The sequence below is a fragment of the Drosophila kikkawai genome, chromosome X (assembly GCF_030179895.1).
Source record: "Drosophila kikkawai strain 14028-0561.14 chromosome X, DkikHiC1v2, whole genome shotgun sequence".
In the NCBI taxonomy this organism is placed as follows: domain Eukaryota; kingdom Metazoa; phylum Arthropoda; class Insecta; order Diptera; family Drosophilidae; genus Drosophila; species Drosophila kikkawai.
Window position 1 is genome coordinate 11,592,073 of NC_091733.1, and position 12,903 is coordinate 11,604,975.

The 12,903-nt window shown below is 41.6% G+C and overlaps 2 protein-coding genes across 5 annotated transcripts; both read left to right on the plus strand.

Annotated features, from left to right (window-relative positions):
* Positions 1–77: 77 nt before the first annotated feature.
* On the plus strand, positions 78–7,046 carry Ankle2 (ankyrin repeat and LEM domain-containing protein 2). Of its 4 annotated transcripts, none has more exons than XM_017179395.3 (9): positions 78–214; positions 389–602; positions 3,094–3,276; positions 3,331–4,067; positions 4,135–4,278; positions 5,026–5,703; positions 5,771–6,217; positions 6,285–6,397; positions 6,460–7,046. In XM_017179395.3, the coding sequence occupies exons 2-9, from the start codon at positions 422–424 to the stop codon at positions 6,956–6,958; spliced, it is 2,982 nt and encodes a 993-aa protein (XP_017034884.1). In that variant the 5' UTR covers positions 78–214; positions 389–421; the 3' UTR covers positions 6,959–7,046. The 4 variants fall into 4 exon arrangements, with proteins under 4 accessions (XP_017034884.1, XP_017034886.1, XP_017034885.1 ...); XM_017179397.3 differs by having other exon boundaries at positions 79–214; positions 3,355–4,067; XM_017179396.3 differs by having other exon boundaries at positions 91–214; positions 404–602.
* A 2,081-nt stretch (positions 7,047–9,127) lies between these two features.
* ppk23 (pickpocket 23) lies at positions 9,128–12,262 on the plus strand. The gene is made up of 9 exons (XM_017179132.3): positions 9,128–9,516; positions 9,616–9,915; positions 9,991–10,072; positions 10,130–10,412; positions 10,995–11,133; positions 11,203–11,413; positions 11,497–11,697; positions 11,754–12,109; positions 12,177–12,262. Exons 1-8 carry the CDS (start codon positions 9,128–9,130, stop codon positions 11,871–11,873), a joined length of 1,725 nt encoding a protein of 574 aa, XP_017034621.1. The 3' UTR covers positions 11,874–12,109; positions 12,177–12,262.
* The last annotated feature ends 641 nt before the right edge of the window (positions 12,263–12,903 follow it).

Below are 12,903 nucleotides of genomic sequence, written 5' to 3' on the forward strand. Positions count from 1 at the left end.
TATTTATCTGCAATTTAAGTTCAAAATTTAACGTCTCAAAAAATGTTGTTGCTTTTCAGTATTTTCATCTCCCCGGTTGGTATTTTGCCATCGCCCAATGCACGGTCACACCGCTTGGGACGCCCCAGGTTAGTTGTAAATTTAATATCATCAAAAGTGGCGGCCAACGAGATTTTAGATGTTCTATGAGACGCGTTTTACGGTTTAGTAAAAGGTAAGAGGAGCTCCGATGCAGCGCCATCTTGGGCACTTCAAAAATGGCGTAGACTTGTCGCTCCGAGTCCCGTGTACGTGGTGTTTTGCGTCTTTGTATTTACATACATTGACGTCGTGTGACAAGCGGCAAGCAAAACACCCTCCCCCTCAATGTTTTTTTTGATTTTGTTAGTTTTTGATTGTCAAGAATCTTGCATCTGGAGAGATGTCCTACTTCGCGGTCTATGTACCGCCATCGAAGGCGGTATTTGAAGGAAAGCCGGAGCAGTGTGCGGGCTCGATTGCGGCAGTGAGGATACAGTCGCTGGATGCCAGTAAATCTGGGCCTGGCCCTGGATCGGGATTGGGACCAGCGGCAGTGCCGGCGGAGGATTCCGACTATCCACGTAAGTGTGAGCAAGATGGGGCAAGTGTTGCGGTGAACCTGTGTGTGTATGTGAGCGAGCGAGTGCGTTCGCTGCGTTCCAGTTATTTACCGCTTGTTGCTATATTTGTGATACCCTGGAAGTGGGTGGGCGTACCCGGCACGCTTGTTGCACATTCATGATTATGATGCCACGTAGTAATGAACTTTTTGCTTTAATTTTTTTTAATTGAGTGAGTTGCAAGAAGATTTAAGGTATCTTTTGCTTATTTTTTTCTAGTAGGTTTTTTTTAAATTTAGATTTTATAATTAGTTTAGTTTTCAAATTGATTTGAAGATATTTATCCCTGAAGTTCGAAGATTGTATATATATTTTTTTAAAAGGGAAGTATTATTATTTTTTTCTTTATTTATTTTTTTTTTCAGGGGTAAATAGGGCATATTTTTATTATATATATTTTTTTTTAATTAAGCTAGTTTCAAAAAGATTTCAATAATTAGCAGGATTTTTTAAAAGTAAAATTTCCGGTTTACTTCAAGTTTCCAATTTTATTTAAATTTTGAAGATATTTATCTTCGAGATCTTATTTTTTCAGCGCTAAATAGGGTATATTTTTCACATAGATTATTTGTAGAAATTGGAAGTATGTTTTTTTGCTACAACCTTATGAACATTTTTAAAAATACCCCAAGGAAATTCCCTGATTCCCCAGGGTGCTTTTATTTCCTTCTCTCGAATTGGAAATTTCCCTTATTTTGTATTGTTTGTAAATACTATTTGTTGGGCGAATGTTTCCATGGCCAGAAATATTTTTGAATAAATATTCTGATAAATTAAAAACCTAGAAATGCACCCTTTTGTAGCCGGCAAATTCGATTTCGATATAAACAATTGGTAGACAATTGCAATTTATTAAACGAATTCAATGCAACTGTCCCGCTTCCGCTCTTTTATTTCACTGGCAACGTGTGTAATCCAATTAAGTTCGCTTACGAAAGCGACAAAAGATTGCTAAGCGTTGATTCCAGCCAATGCTCCCCCCCCCATCCCAAGTGGGGATGCATTACTAGGACCTTGACCTCTTGCTCCTCACTTCCACAAAAGTGGTGCAGCCAAACTTAGGTCATAATGATAGGATCGGGGCATTGCGTCAATAAACAGCCAATGTTTGCTAAAAAATTCTATATTATACTGATGTTATAACATTATCTATGTTTTATAATATATTTATAATAGAATATTATATAAATTTAAAATAGAATGTCGAAGCTGGCTAGTATTAAATTAAAGTACAATTTCAGAATGAAATTGGAATAGTTTTTAGGAGTATGATTATTTAGGAATATTTTATAAATATTAAAATGATTTATTTTTCAAGCAAGAATTTTAAATATTTAATTTACCATTGATTTATGACGGATTTTCAACATTTGTTGTATTCTTAAAAGTAAAGAAACTCCAAACTTTTAACATTAATGTAGGAATATCTATATCATCATTAGGTTTTTTTTATACCTTAAGTATTTTTAAAATTGTATCAAAGTGACCCCAAATAATTGTATGTGACAGCCACGAATTCACATCATTTTTTAACATTTTATTTATAATACCAGCTGTGGGAATAAGTACGCATAGCTAGTGAGTGTGTTTGTAGTTAGTCCCCGGATCCAATATATTCACTATAAATATATAGCTTTGCCGGCTGCCTAGAGCAGTTTGTATTTATACCCTTGCAGGGCATATTTAAGATGGGCCAAAAGGATATACTTTCAATTGGATAAAGTATATTCATCCATGAAAGGTAAACCATATCCCTATGGCTTCTTAAAATATACATACATACGTATATTGAGAGTACATTAACTTCGGCTTAATCAAGTTCTTGTGGGTGGTTGACGTCTGGGTTTATGTCTCCGTATCTTGTTCCTGCCTCTCGCCTTGTCCCAGCCAACAGTCAACAGTCGTTGCCCAGAACACAGCAAAAAGCAGAATCGTAAAAGCAAAGCAAACAAAAACATTATTCTTCGATTAATTCAAGTCGATCTGTAAAATACCTTAACAAATTAATACGATTTTCTTTTAAAATACCAAATAATTATAAACATGGCTAAATTGTCTCGGCTGTTGATGCTAAAATGTTTAAGGATATTTGATCTAGTTAAAAACTAAAGGTAATACCAGAAAAAATCAAAGCATGAAAAACTATTTTGGAATTTTACAAAATATATATCTGCATCTATTGTGCGTGCTCTGTTCTGTTCTGGGAATATATATATGTATTTTTTTTTGCCGACATAGTGCCAACAACTACGTCACACGCATATGTATACACCATTTCCCAATGCCCGCCCACCCAACGCCACCTCGCATTTTGTTTTGAATTTTGTTTTGCTTCACACATTCGCCATTCGTTTGCCGTTCGCCGTTTCCCACATGATGGCGTGACCGACCGATCAGCTAACTCATTTGTTATTTGGTTTATCCCTCGATCACCATCGGACCATCCGAGCAGCCGACTCTCCGCTTTGGCTGATCTTCACCGAAAAAATGCATGCACTGAACGTCCTGCGTCAATTCAAGGATGGCCGATTGCGAGAGTTCCCCAACCAGGAGCAGGCCAAGAGCTACGTCCAGTTTGGGTTCGAGAGCATAGAGTCCCCCAAGAGATTTTTCAAGACAAAGGCGCCAAGCAGCAGTAAGTAAACCCAAAAAAATAAAAATACCCAAAACAACACACAAATCACATAAGTTTTTTGTTTTTTACTTTTTGAAGAGAGCATCAGCATCGGCTATAAAAGCTCACCGAATTCCGCGGATAATTCGTATAGCTCCGACTCGGCCATAGGAAGCAGCAGTGGCTTTGCCTCCATGGACGGTAGCTTACATATAAGCAGCTCGCCCACATCCTCGCCGGGGGGCAGTTGCCCTAATGGCATTATTTCCAATGGCCGTCAGCATCATCATCAGCATCACCATCAGCAGGAGCTGTCGGGCAGCGGCAGCGGCGGCGGCGGTGGAGAGCGTACTCAATTCTGGCCACCCAATAAACAGGAGTTGCAGGAATTTCGCCGCCAGATCGAATTCGGCAACCTGGAGAGAGTGAAGCGAATTGTATGGGAAAATCCTCGCTTTCTCATCAGCAGCGGCGACAAGCCCACCTGCCTGACCGACAGCTGTCGCTACAATGCACTTCACATCTGTGCCCAGGAGAATCAGGCGAAAATAGCCGAGCTGCTGCTAAAGACCATCTCGGACCCGGAGTTCTCGCAGCTGTATGCGGGCAAAAAGGGCACCAATCCCACGTTCTTCTTCACCCTCAACTCTAGTCTCTTGGATTATTATCTGAACATGCCGGACAGTGTCCGTGGCGATACGCCGCTTCATCTGGCGGCTAAATACGGACACGCGAACGTGGCCGAGGTGCTTCTCGCCTATCCCCAGTGCAATGCCTCGCTGGAGAATATCGATGGACTGCAGCCCAATGATGTAAGTTTTTACTGTCTGTATGTTTTGTATCATTTAATATTGTTATTTGTCATTATTACCTAATTAGCTCATCTGTCAGCGATCCACGGCCGAGGCCAGCAGGAAACTGAATGTGCTGTTGTCCGATCCGCATTATGTGCCCGTGCTGAGGTCCATGGCCAATGAACTGCCACCCGAAGTGGGTAAACCCTTTTCACCCAAACAGCCACCGGTGAGTGATCTCAACAAAGCAAAGAAGTAGTAGTAGCAAGATGCATAATGTTTATATTTTTAATTCTAGTCTCTTTATCTCTCCCCTCTGTGGCTTTTCCACAAAATTTCAAGGGAGCTAGATCAAAGTGCAAAAACTTGTGTGCCGTTAGTCAACTTGTTATTATAGGGGGAATATAAGGAATATTTAAGGAACATATACATAGTATATGAGGTATATACGGGGAATATATGAGGATAAGATGAGGTAAATATGAGGTATATAAGGAGAATATATAGGGCATATAGGGTACATTCATATACAATTGACGAGCTTCGTCTCGCTCTAATTCAATGCCTTCAAACACAATTAGTTTGGTTGGAATTTTAGAAATACATATAAACTGTCAAAATTTAGGTATTTTTCGTAAATTTTTTTGTGGGAAATTGTCAAGCAATCATCGTATAACTTTTGAGATGGTTAAATCGTAGAATCGAAGATAATACAAATAAATTAGCTATAAACAAGATTTTAAAAAATGTCATACGTATGGAATATACATATGTTGCATTTTCCCGAATATAGACACTATTATAGCTCGTAATTCGTGCCGGAAATCCACAAATAAAAATGATTTTAAAGGCTTAAGCTAACTTTAGCCGCTTTGCGCCAACAAAAGTATGCACCGTTGTGCACCAAATGATTTATAATATGCCTCTCTTACACACACACTCTCTCTCTCTTTCTCCCTCCCTCTCGCTTTTGCAGAACTTAGAGCCAAAGGACGAAAACGGCCTTTTCAGTGCACAATTGTTCATTAGCGCCCTGGCGGGACCAATGTCCCGTGACAAGGCCTTCAAGTTATATAAACGCTGGAAAACACCGACACAACGCACCGACGAGAGCAACAATAACGATATCGTTAAGATGCCAGACACGCATATCGTTGTGGGCGAGTACACAGACAGCTACCGGGAGCGGCACATCAAGAACTCGGACATTGAAAAGGGCCTGGAGGTGGTCGGTCGGCAGCTGGCCAGCCAGGAGCAGCTCCAATGGCGGGAATACTGGGACTTCCTTGATGCCTTCGTGGACATTCGAACGCCCGAGGGACTGGATCGACTGGAGGGCCATCTAGTTGCGAAAAGCGAGCAGGCAAAGAAGGAGGATGCCATGATGAACCATGCCCAATTGTTTCAAAGTCTTAATGTGGTGGCCAGCGAGCAGCAGCAGCAGCAGCTGGACAGATCGTCGGCCAACATCGCTGAGGTTGTGCCAAATACCATCACTGAATTCCAGACGCCGTACACCTGTGTGGAAAAGTCGCTGCAGGTGTTTGCCAAACGGATCACCAAAACCCTGATCATTAACATCAAGGAGGTGTTCATCAACGACATGGTGCTCAGCGAGCTGAAGAGACTCAAGACTCTAGTTGCTAGCTTTATGGTAAGAGAGAACCGGCTTGATTATTTATTTCCAAATTGATTTCAATATATGAAAATATTACTCTTAGATTGACGCCCGTTTTACCCACGTGGACTTTAGCAAGGTGCATTCGCGCATTGCCCACCTGGTGGCCAGCTATGTGTTTGACTCGCAGGAGGTGAATGTGGCAATGCGATTGCTTCTGCTCCAGATGCTGCGAAAATTACTCAAGCTATTGGCCCCGGACGAGCGTGGACGGGAACAGCATTTGGGGTGCTGGTGCAGCAGCTTGTTGCAAAAGTTAGAACAGAATCCAGGATCCACCACTGCCCTCCATCAGCTGCCGGACGCTGTCAATACCGAGGAGCTATATATCAACGCCTGGGAGGCGGAGCATAGCTGTCCCTGCCAGTGGGTTGTCCCGCACAATCTCAGCCGCAAGAGCAGTCGGCGCAAGCGCACCGAATCCCTGCGAGCCGCTGTTGCCGCTGCCACCACCGCCTCAGCATCTGAGGATAACGACAAGACTTTATTTGTAAGTAAATTTGTGTGGAAAATATCTTGTACACAAGATTTTATTATTTTTTACCCATGCTTTGCAGTACGACTGCCTAGAAACTGCCACTGAGGATGGGACTAGCAGTGAGGAGGAGAACTTTGGAACGCCGCCAGAGAGCATGACGCCTCAATGGACATACCAACTATATATATATGGGTGGGTAATACCATTTGTTCCCGCACTTAATTCATTTAATATTTAATAACATTTCCATGCAGCAAAGAGCCAACGAAACGGGATGTTGACGTTCTGAATGCCATTATCAATGTGAATTTGGATGAGGAAACCCGCCCGCGTCTCCATGCTTGGAGGGCCAACATGGAGAGCTTCCCCGCCTCGGAGCTGGAACTGTTCCCGTCGCCAAAGAATGTCCAGAAGGCGATCATCAAACCCCCCAAGCCCATCGGTACCATCCTGGCCACTCCGAAACTGGGTTCCTTTGGTGGAATAACAAAAGGAGGGCGACGAGCCAGCCCCAATCTCAGTATTCAGCCACCGGCAGTGGCTGTGGGAGCAGCAGCGGCAGCGGAAGTGCGAATTTTCAGCAGTTCATTATCGCCGGTTTTGTCCTTTGAATCTTTGGCCGCGGCGGCTCAGACATTCCCGACGGCGCAGACATTCCAGTCGCCGCTAAACAAGATGCGGGAACTTTTAAGTAAATACCGGGAGGTACGATCCACCTCCGAGCTGGACTCGTCGAGCGGCAGTGGTCGCTGAGACTGCGTTTGGCTATGTAAATTTGTTGGAATTTGTAAATATTTTTAAATGAATTTCAAATAAATTATGAATTAAGTATAAAAACATATGAATGAAACTTTTTATAAATTCTTCTCTCTGGTCTCACTGATATATATGTTGGAACGGGCTGGATCGGACGACTATAGCATATAGCTGCCATAAGAACGATCGGTAAATGTAGAGAAAATGTAAAGCTGGGAATGTAAAACTGTAACTGTCAAACTGTAAACATAGTAAGTATAGGTAAATAGTAATAAAACTCTGTTTTGTGTGTGTTTTTAGCATTTAAATCTATAATATAAACATAAAAACCAAATTATATGTATAATATAATACTTTTATATATTTTCTTTAATTTTTTCATATTGAATGGCTCAATTCTTACACAAACTTCGGCGTACGAAGTTAGCTTCCTTTCTTGTTTTACATAAAAATAGTCTCTTTCCCTTTGCTTCCCTTCCTTTGAAGTTGGGTAAGGGAAAAGGAGATGCCAACAAATTGGTTTCTGTTCCCATTTTGCTCAGTGGTCGAACCACTTTTCACTGGCAGGGCTTTGACAAATGATCGCCGATAAGAGACCGAACCGAGCCGAAACGAAACTACCAGCACCTGCAGGTGAGGGGTAAAGAAAGGCTTAAGGCAAAGTGATGCAACCATTAAAATACCCAGCAACAGGCGAAAGCTATGTTTGGTAAATAAAACCATAAGATAATACGTTTAAGACAACTCTGGGAAAGATTTGGATGCCTTCCTAAGGATATTTTTTACTCTTTCCAGTTCCTCCTAGCTGCCCTTCGTTCTGGCTTCTTTTGGGGTTGGGATAGGCTCTTATCCCCTACTGGCGCCAGTTGCCTCGATTATCTGACCACCGCCATCAGGTTCTTTTGTCCTGAAAATCCCAAAAAATAAAAAAACCCCTCTTGGCACTCTTGTGAAACTTGAGAACACTCCACGGCCCAGGCTAGGGGGTGCAGTAGGGGAACAAAGAGGGTCTGGGCCGTGTCAGAAATTCACACAAGACTTGTGAAGTTTCTCCGTACCGTGGACTAAAGTGAATTTTAAGTTGTGTGGTGGAGTGGACAACATCCACAACATGGTATGATTTTTTTTTTATTATTTTATTTTATTTACTTTTATTTTAAATATATATATAATTTTTTTTTTTGAAAGCGAGGCGGCGCCGGAAGCTGATCAGACAGCTTTGACCAATTAAACCAGCTATTCATCCAGGCATTTATCCGTTTAGAGCTGCTTTGAGCCACTCAGTCTAAGCTGGGAATATTATATGATGGTTCTAATAGTATGATAGTTAAGATGATAATTCCATTCCGTACTCAAGCAGATATTTCCAAAGATACTGCTCCCTTGACACATTTGACAAGTTTCATAGCTTTCCCAACTGAAAGAGCTTACCTTGGTTTCCGCTTGTTTCAGGCATCGTTTTTTTATAGCAATCATTAAAAAAAATTATATAAATTTTATTCCTAGAACATTCTTATAATGAATACTGAAATCTCGAACGAGCTAACCAGTTTTGAATGTAAATTACAAGGGTCACTGGAAATTGACTTGAAATGAATAAAACGAGATATAAACTTAATGCTTATCCCGAATATAATTGCATATAAAGTTGATGGGGCTGGAAAGCGTGCTTTCTTCTATATTTCCGTTTGACACTAAGCCCTAATACCCTATAAGGACCCTGTGTGTACCAGGTATATGACTAATTCTCTGACATATCGAATGGTAAATATTTTTGAAACAAGTTCAAGTTGAACTCCAAGTTAGACTAACATTCCTATATAATTATAAGAAATAATATTTTAGCCATCTCTGATTTGTTTTTGACTGCTTTGGGAAAGAGTATTGCCATCTAGATAGGCCACATTAACTGCCCCAATTCGAGACTCAATCAAAAGCATGCAAGCCTCAGTGCATAAACAATGAAAGGCTTTTAGGGCCAAAACATGGAGCAAAGGCCCCCAACGCACGCAGCCACTAATGACCCACGCATCGATTCCAAAACAAAAAAAAAAAAAAGAACCAAAGCAAGCTGAAACTGAAGCCCTCCTCCGGCTTTGGCTCAGTCATTGCGGTGACTTTGGATCGAGTGCTCGGACTGCGGCGAGCGATGTTCCTGAAACGGAAATGCCGCAAGAGAAACGCCATCCGGTTGCGGAAATGCCATCCAGGCGGCGTCAGCGCGCCCTCGAGACACTGGTCATCTTCCGGCGTAGTCTCATCTACCAGACCAAGGAGTTCTTCCAGAACTCAACTCTACACGGTGTTCGGTATATTGCCGAATCGGGTCGACCCATTGGCGAGAAGTTCATGTGGTTCTGCTTCACCTCAATCGGTGCGGTCACCGCTCTGGTCATCATTATGAGTCTTTGGGAGAAGTTCCAGACAAATCCCACCATCACTGGCCTGGACACGGACTTTCACAATCAGAATGTTGTATTTCCCACCACCGTCGTCTGTCCGGAGGCGGCCTTTGACCATGACAGGACCGAGGCAATTGTATACAAGACCCTGGCGTGAGTATCGACCTTTAACCTATCTATTATACTAAGCCTAGCTCCATGAAAACTGTACTAAATAGTTGTAAATATAACTTAACCCCCTTTGGATATTAGAAACTATGATGAAGAGGAGGTGCCGAAGTATACCTCGTTTCTGGAGGTGCTCACCTCGCTGAGCTTTGAGAGAATTGGCGATGCGAAACTTCTGGCCCAGTCGATACCAAAAACCAAACTGGAGGAGAATACCCTACGGCAGTGGGCCTTCGAGGCGCACATTAGCTGCGAAAGCACCTTTGTCTCCTGCAAGTATCGCGACGAGGAGATACCCTGCTGTGAGCACTTTGAGCCCATCTACACGGAGCATGGCTTTTGTTATGCCTTCAACAGCCGCTTCAAGTCCACGGCCACCGAAGAGTGAGTTAAAGTTGCACTTTACTTTATTAATTTATTTATTCTACTTATTCTTTCTACTGTTTCTCTTGTGTTAAGTGTTAAAACGGGCGCCCCACATGACCTCTATGAGACGGACAAAAAGTGGGCGCTCTTCTTTGTGCCCAATAGCACTTCTAGGGTGAGTCTTGCCAGCTTTTCATCCATTTTAAAAGATCTAATTCGTAACTCTTAATAGATTTTCATATTCTCAAACGAGGAGTATTTCGGTTCTGACTTCAATGCCCAGATCGATTGGTCGGAGAGTCAGCTGGTGGAGGTGAGAATATCCAAGAAGAATACCTACACCACAGATGATGCCCGCCAGCTATCGATTGGTCAGCGGAAATGCATATTCAGCGATGAGGTCAAGCTCAATTACTTCCCGGATGCGTATACCTTCTCATCTTGCATGAAGCAGTGTCGCATGAACAAGGCCATTAAGCTTTGCAAGTGCAATCCGCCGTTTTACAAGCCCATAGGTAAGGCCAAACAAGGTATAAATAATAAGATGCGTAACGTCCATGTACTTTGATTGAAATAAACAGGCTAACGACGGCCTCTTGCTTGAACAAAAACACAAAAAAACCAGCAAGTGCGTATACAGTCAGGCAGATTTAGAATGCTGGAGAGTTTAGAGCACGTAAGAGAGAGATAGAGAGAGAGAGAGAGAGAGATCTTCTTGTCTCTTTATTTTTTTATCAGCATTTTCAACAACATTTCAAGGGAGGGAGTAATAAGTTTAAAAAATAAATGTGCTTCACACAGAACCAGCAAGTGCGTATACAGCCAGGCAGATTTAGAACACATTAGAGATAGCAATCTTCTTCTCTTTTTCTTTTTTATCAGCATTTTCAACAACAGCTAGGCAGATTTAGAATGCTATAGAATTTATGAGCACATAAGAGAGAGCAATCTTCTTCTGTCTCACTTTTTTTAAACGATATTTTAAGAGAGGGAGTACAAAGAAATCGCCTGGCGTTACGCATCTTATTAATTGCTTAATTGTCTTTGCTAAGACTTGAATGATAATGTTTGCCTGATTGATTGTTTTATTCCCTCAGTCAATGTACCCATGTGTATGTTAAAGGACCTGGATTGCCTTAATGAGTTCAAGGCCAACATCACTAATATCAAGGACTGCCTCCAGTGTGAGCTTAGCTGTTCAAAGACCGTATTTAATATTGACAAGCTCATCAAAATGTTAGTTTTCCTAGCGTTCTGCTCCAAGCATACCATTGATATAACTTTCTCTTGGCTTTTTTTTCTCAGTGTGGACCGGCCAGAGAGCACAGGTGTGCTGGTGGAGTTCCTTACCTGGCCCATTATCCGGTACAAACGTGAGGTTCTCTTTGGCTGGGTGGATCTGCTGGTGTCTTTTGGCGGAATTGCCAGTCTTTTTCTTGGATTCTCTCTACTCTCGGGCGTGGAGATTATCTACTATTTTACACTGCGCGCCTGCTGTATGGTCTATAAAAATCGAGTAAGTGTCAAGGTTTCAAGTATTATTATTATTTTTTTTTTTTTTAATTATGAAATATAATACTAACTCTCCCAAATTTGTAGCAAGAGCTTTACGAGATCGAGGAGCGGATTCGTCGGGAGCCACCACCCAGCATAGACCTCAAGTTGAGTCTGAGATCACATTCGAAGCCTCGTTTTGGTGACAAGCCCACATCGGCGGTGGTGCAGGTGAAGCCAGCCATTGAGGGCCAGAGTTTGGGATCCCAGGGTCCTTTGTGGGTGCATCAAAGGAGAAACGAAAAGGTAGGTGTGAAATTGTGTGCATGGAATGAAGTTATATATAGTTAAACTAATTTCAGGATTATATTAACCAAGCTAAGAATTATTATCGCACGCCCAAAGTTTTGCCCGACCATGGATACACCAACAATATAAGCAATCCCTGGACGACCTACGATCATTCACAATATATGCCCTGAAGCTATAATTATTAACATTAAAAGTAAAACAAAAAACATACCTCAGCTTTTATTCAAGGACAAAGAAACTTCTTTTAGCTATATAGAAAACTCAATGAAGTTTATATAATTTGTTTTTAATGCAAGGATATTTACAATAACCATTACATAAATTATAAGAAACAGAAAACTATGTTTAAATAAAAACAGACCTCCGTGAAATACTAAACTCTAAAACATATAAAATTGATTATTAGGTAAGACTAAAGCAACTTAATAATTAAAAACAGCTTGAATAACAATTAAAGGATATATTTATGCCAGATATATATGGGAAAATGTGTACTTAAACCCAGCACCGGCTTTTCCTGAAGGATTTAATTGAATAACCACATATGAGCAGCTGCGGAAAGTAAATAGCTTCTAATTTCCCAGATTTTTGTTTATTTTTATTTTTTATTTACACCACATAATTGTATGTGCACAAGCAAAAAAATAAATTATTCTATATACGCTAACGAAAGCGAATGGTGGAAAATTTGTTTCGACGGATTTGGCTACCAATTAAGCTTCTGTCCCGTGTTGCATACTTAACGGCGGCGGGTTCATTGCACCCCAATGGTGGAGGCGGAGGCAACTAACCGCCAACCGCCGACCCACAGAGCCCGCAAAGCACCCATCTCCAAATTCCAGCTCCAGCTTCAGCTCGAGCGCCAGCTACTGCTCCAACTCTGGCTCCCAAAGTCCCAGGGGCCGAGGACGAAAGCGTACATACCTCAAAAACTCACTCCCAAATGGCATTCAGCCACAGCTCAGCGAAAAGCGAAAAGCATTTTCCAGTTAACATCGTTGCCAGCTCATTGTTAATTCCTAGGACTATTGACTTCACTGGGAGAAAAGAAGCTATACAAAACAGGAGTGATATGAATTTGAACAAAATAAAATATTAAAATGGGATGACAATGAGAAGAACTGAAGAAATCAACGGGATAAGCAAGCACCCCAAGGAAGAATAGGATAATAAGACCAAGGTCATATCTGATATCATTCT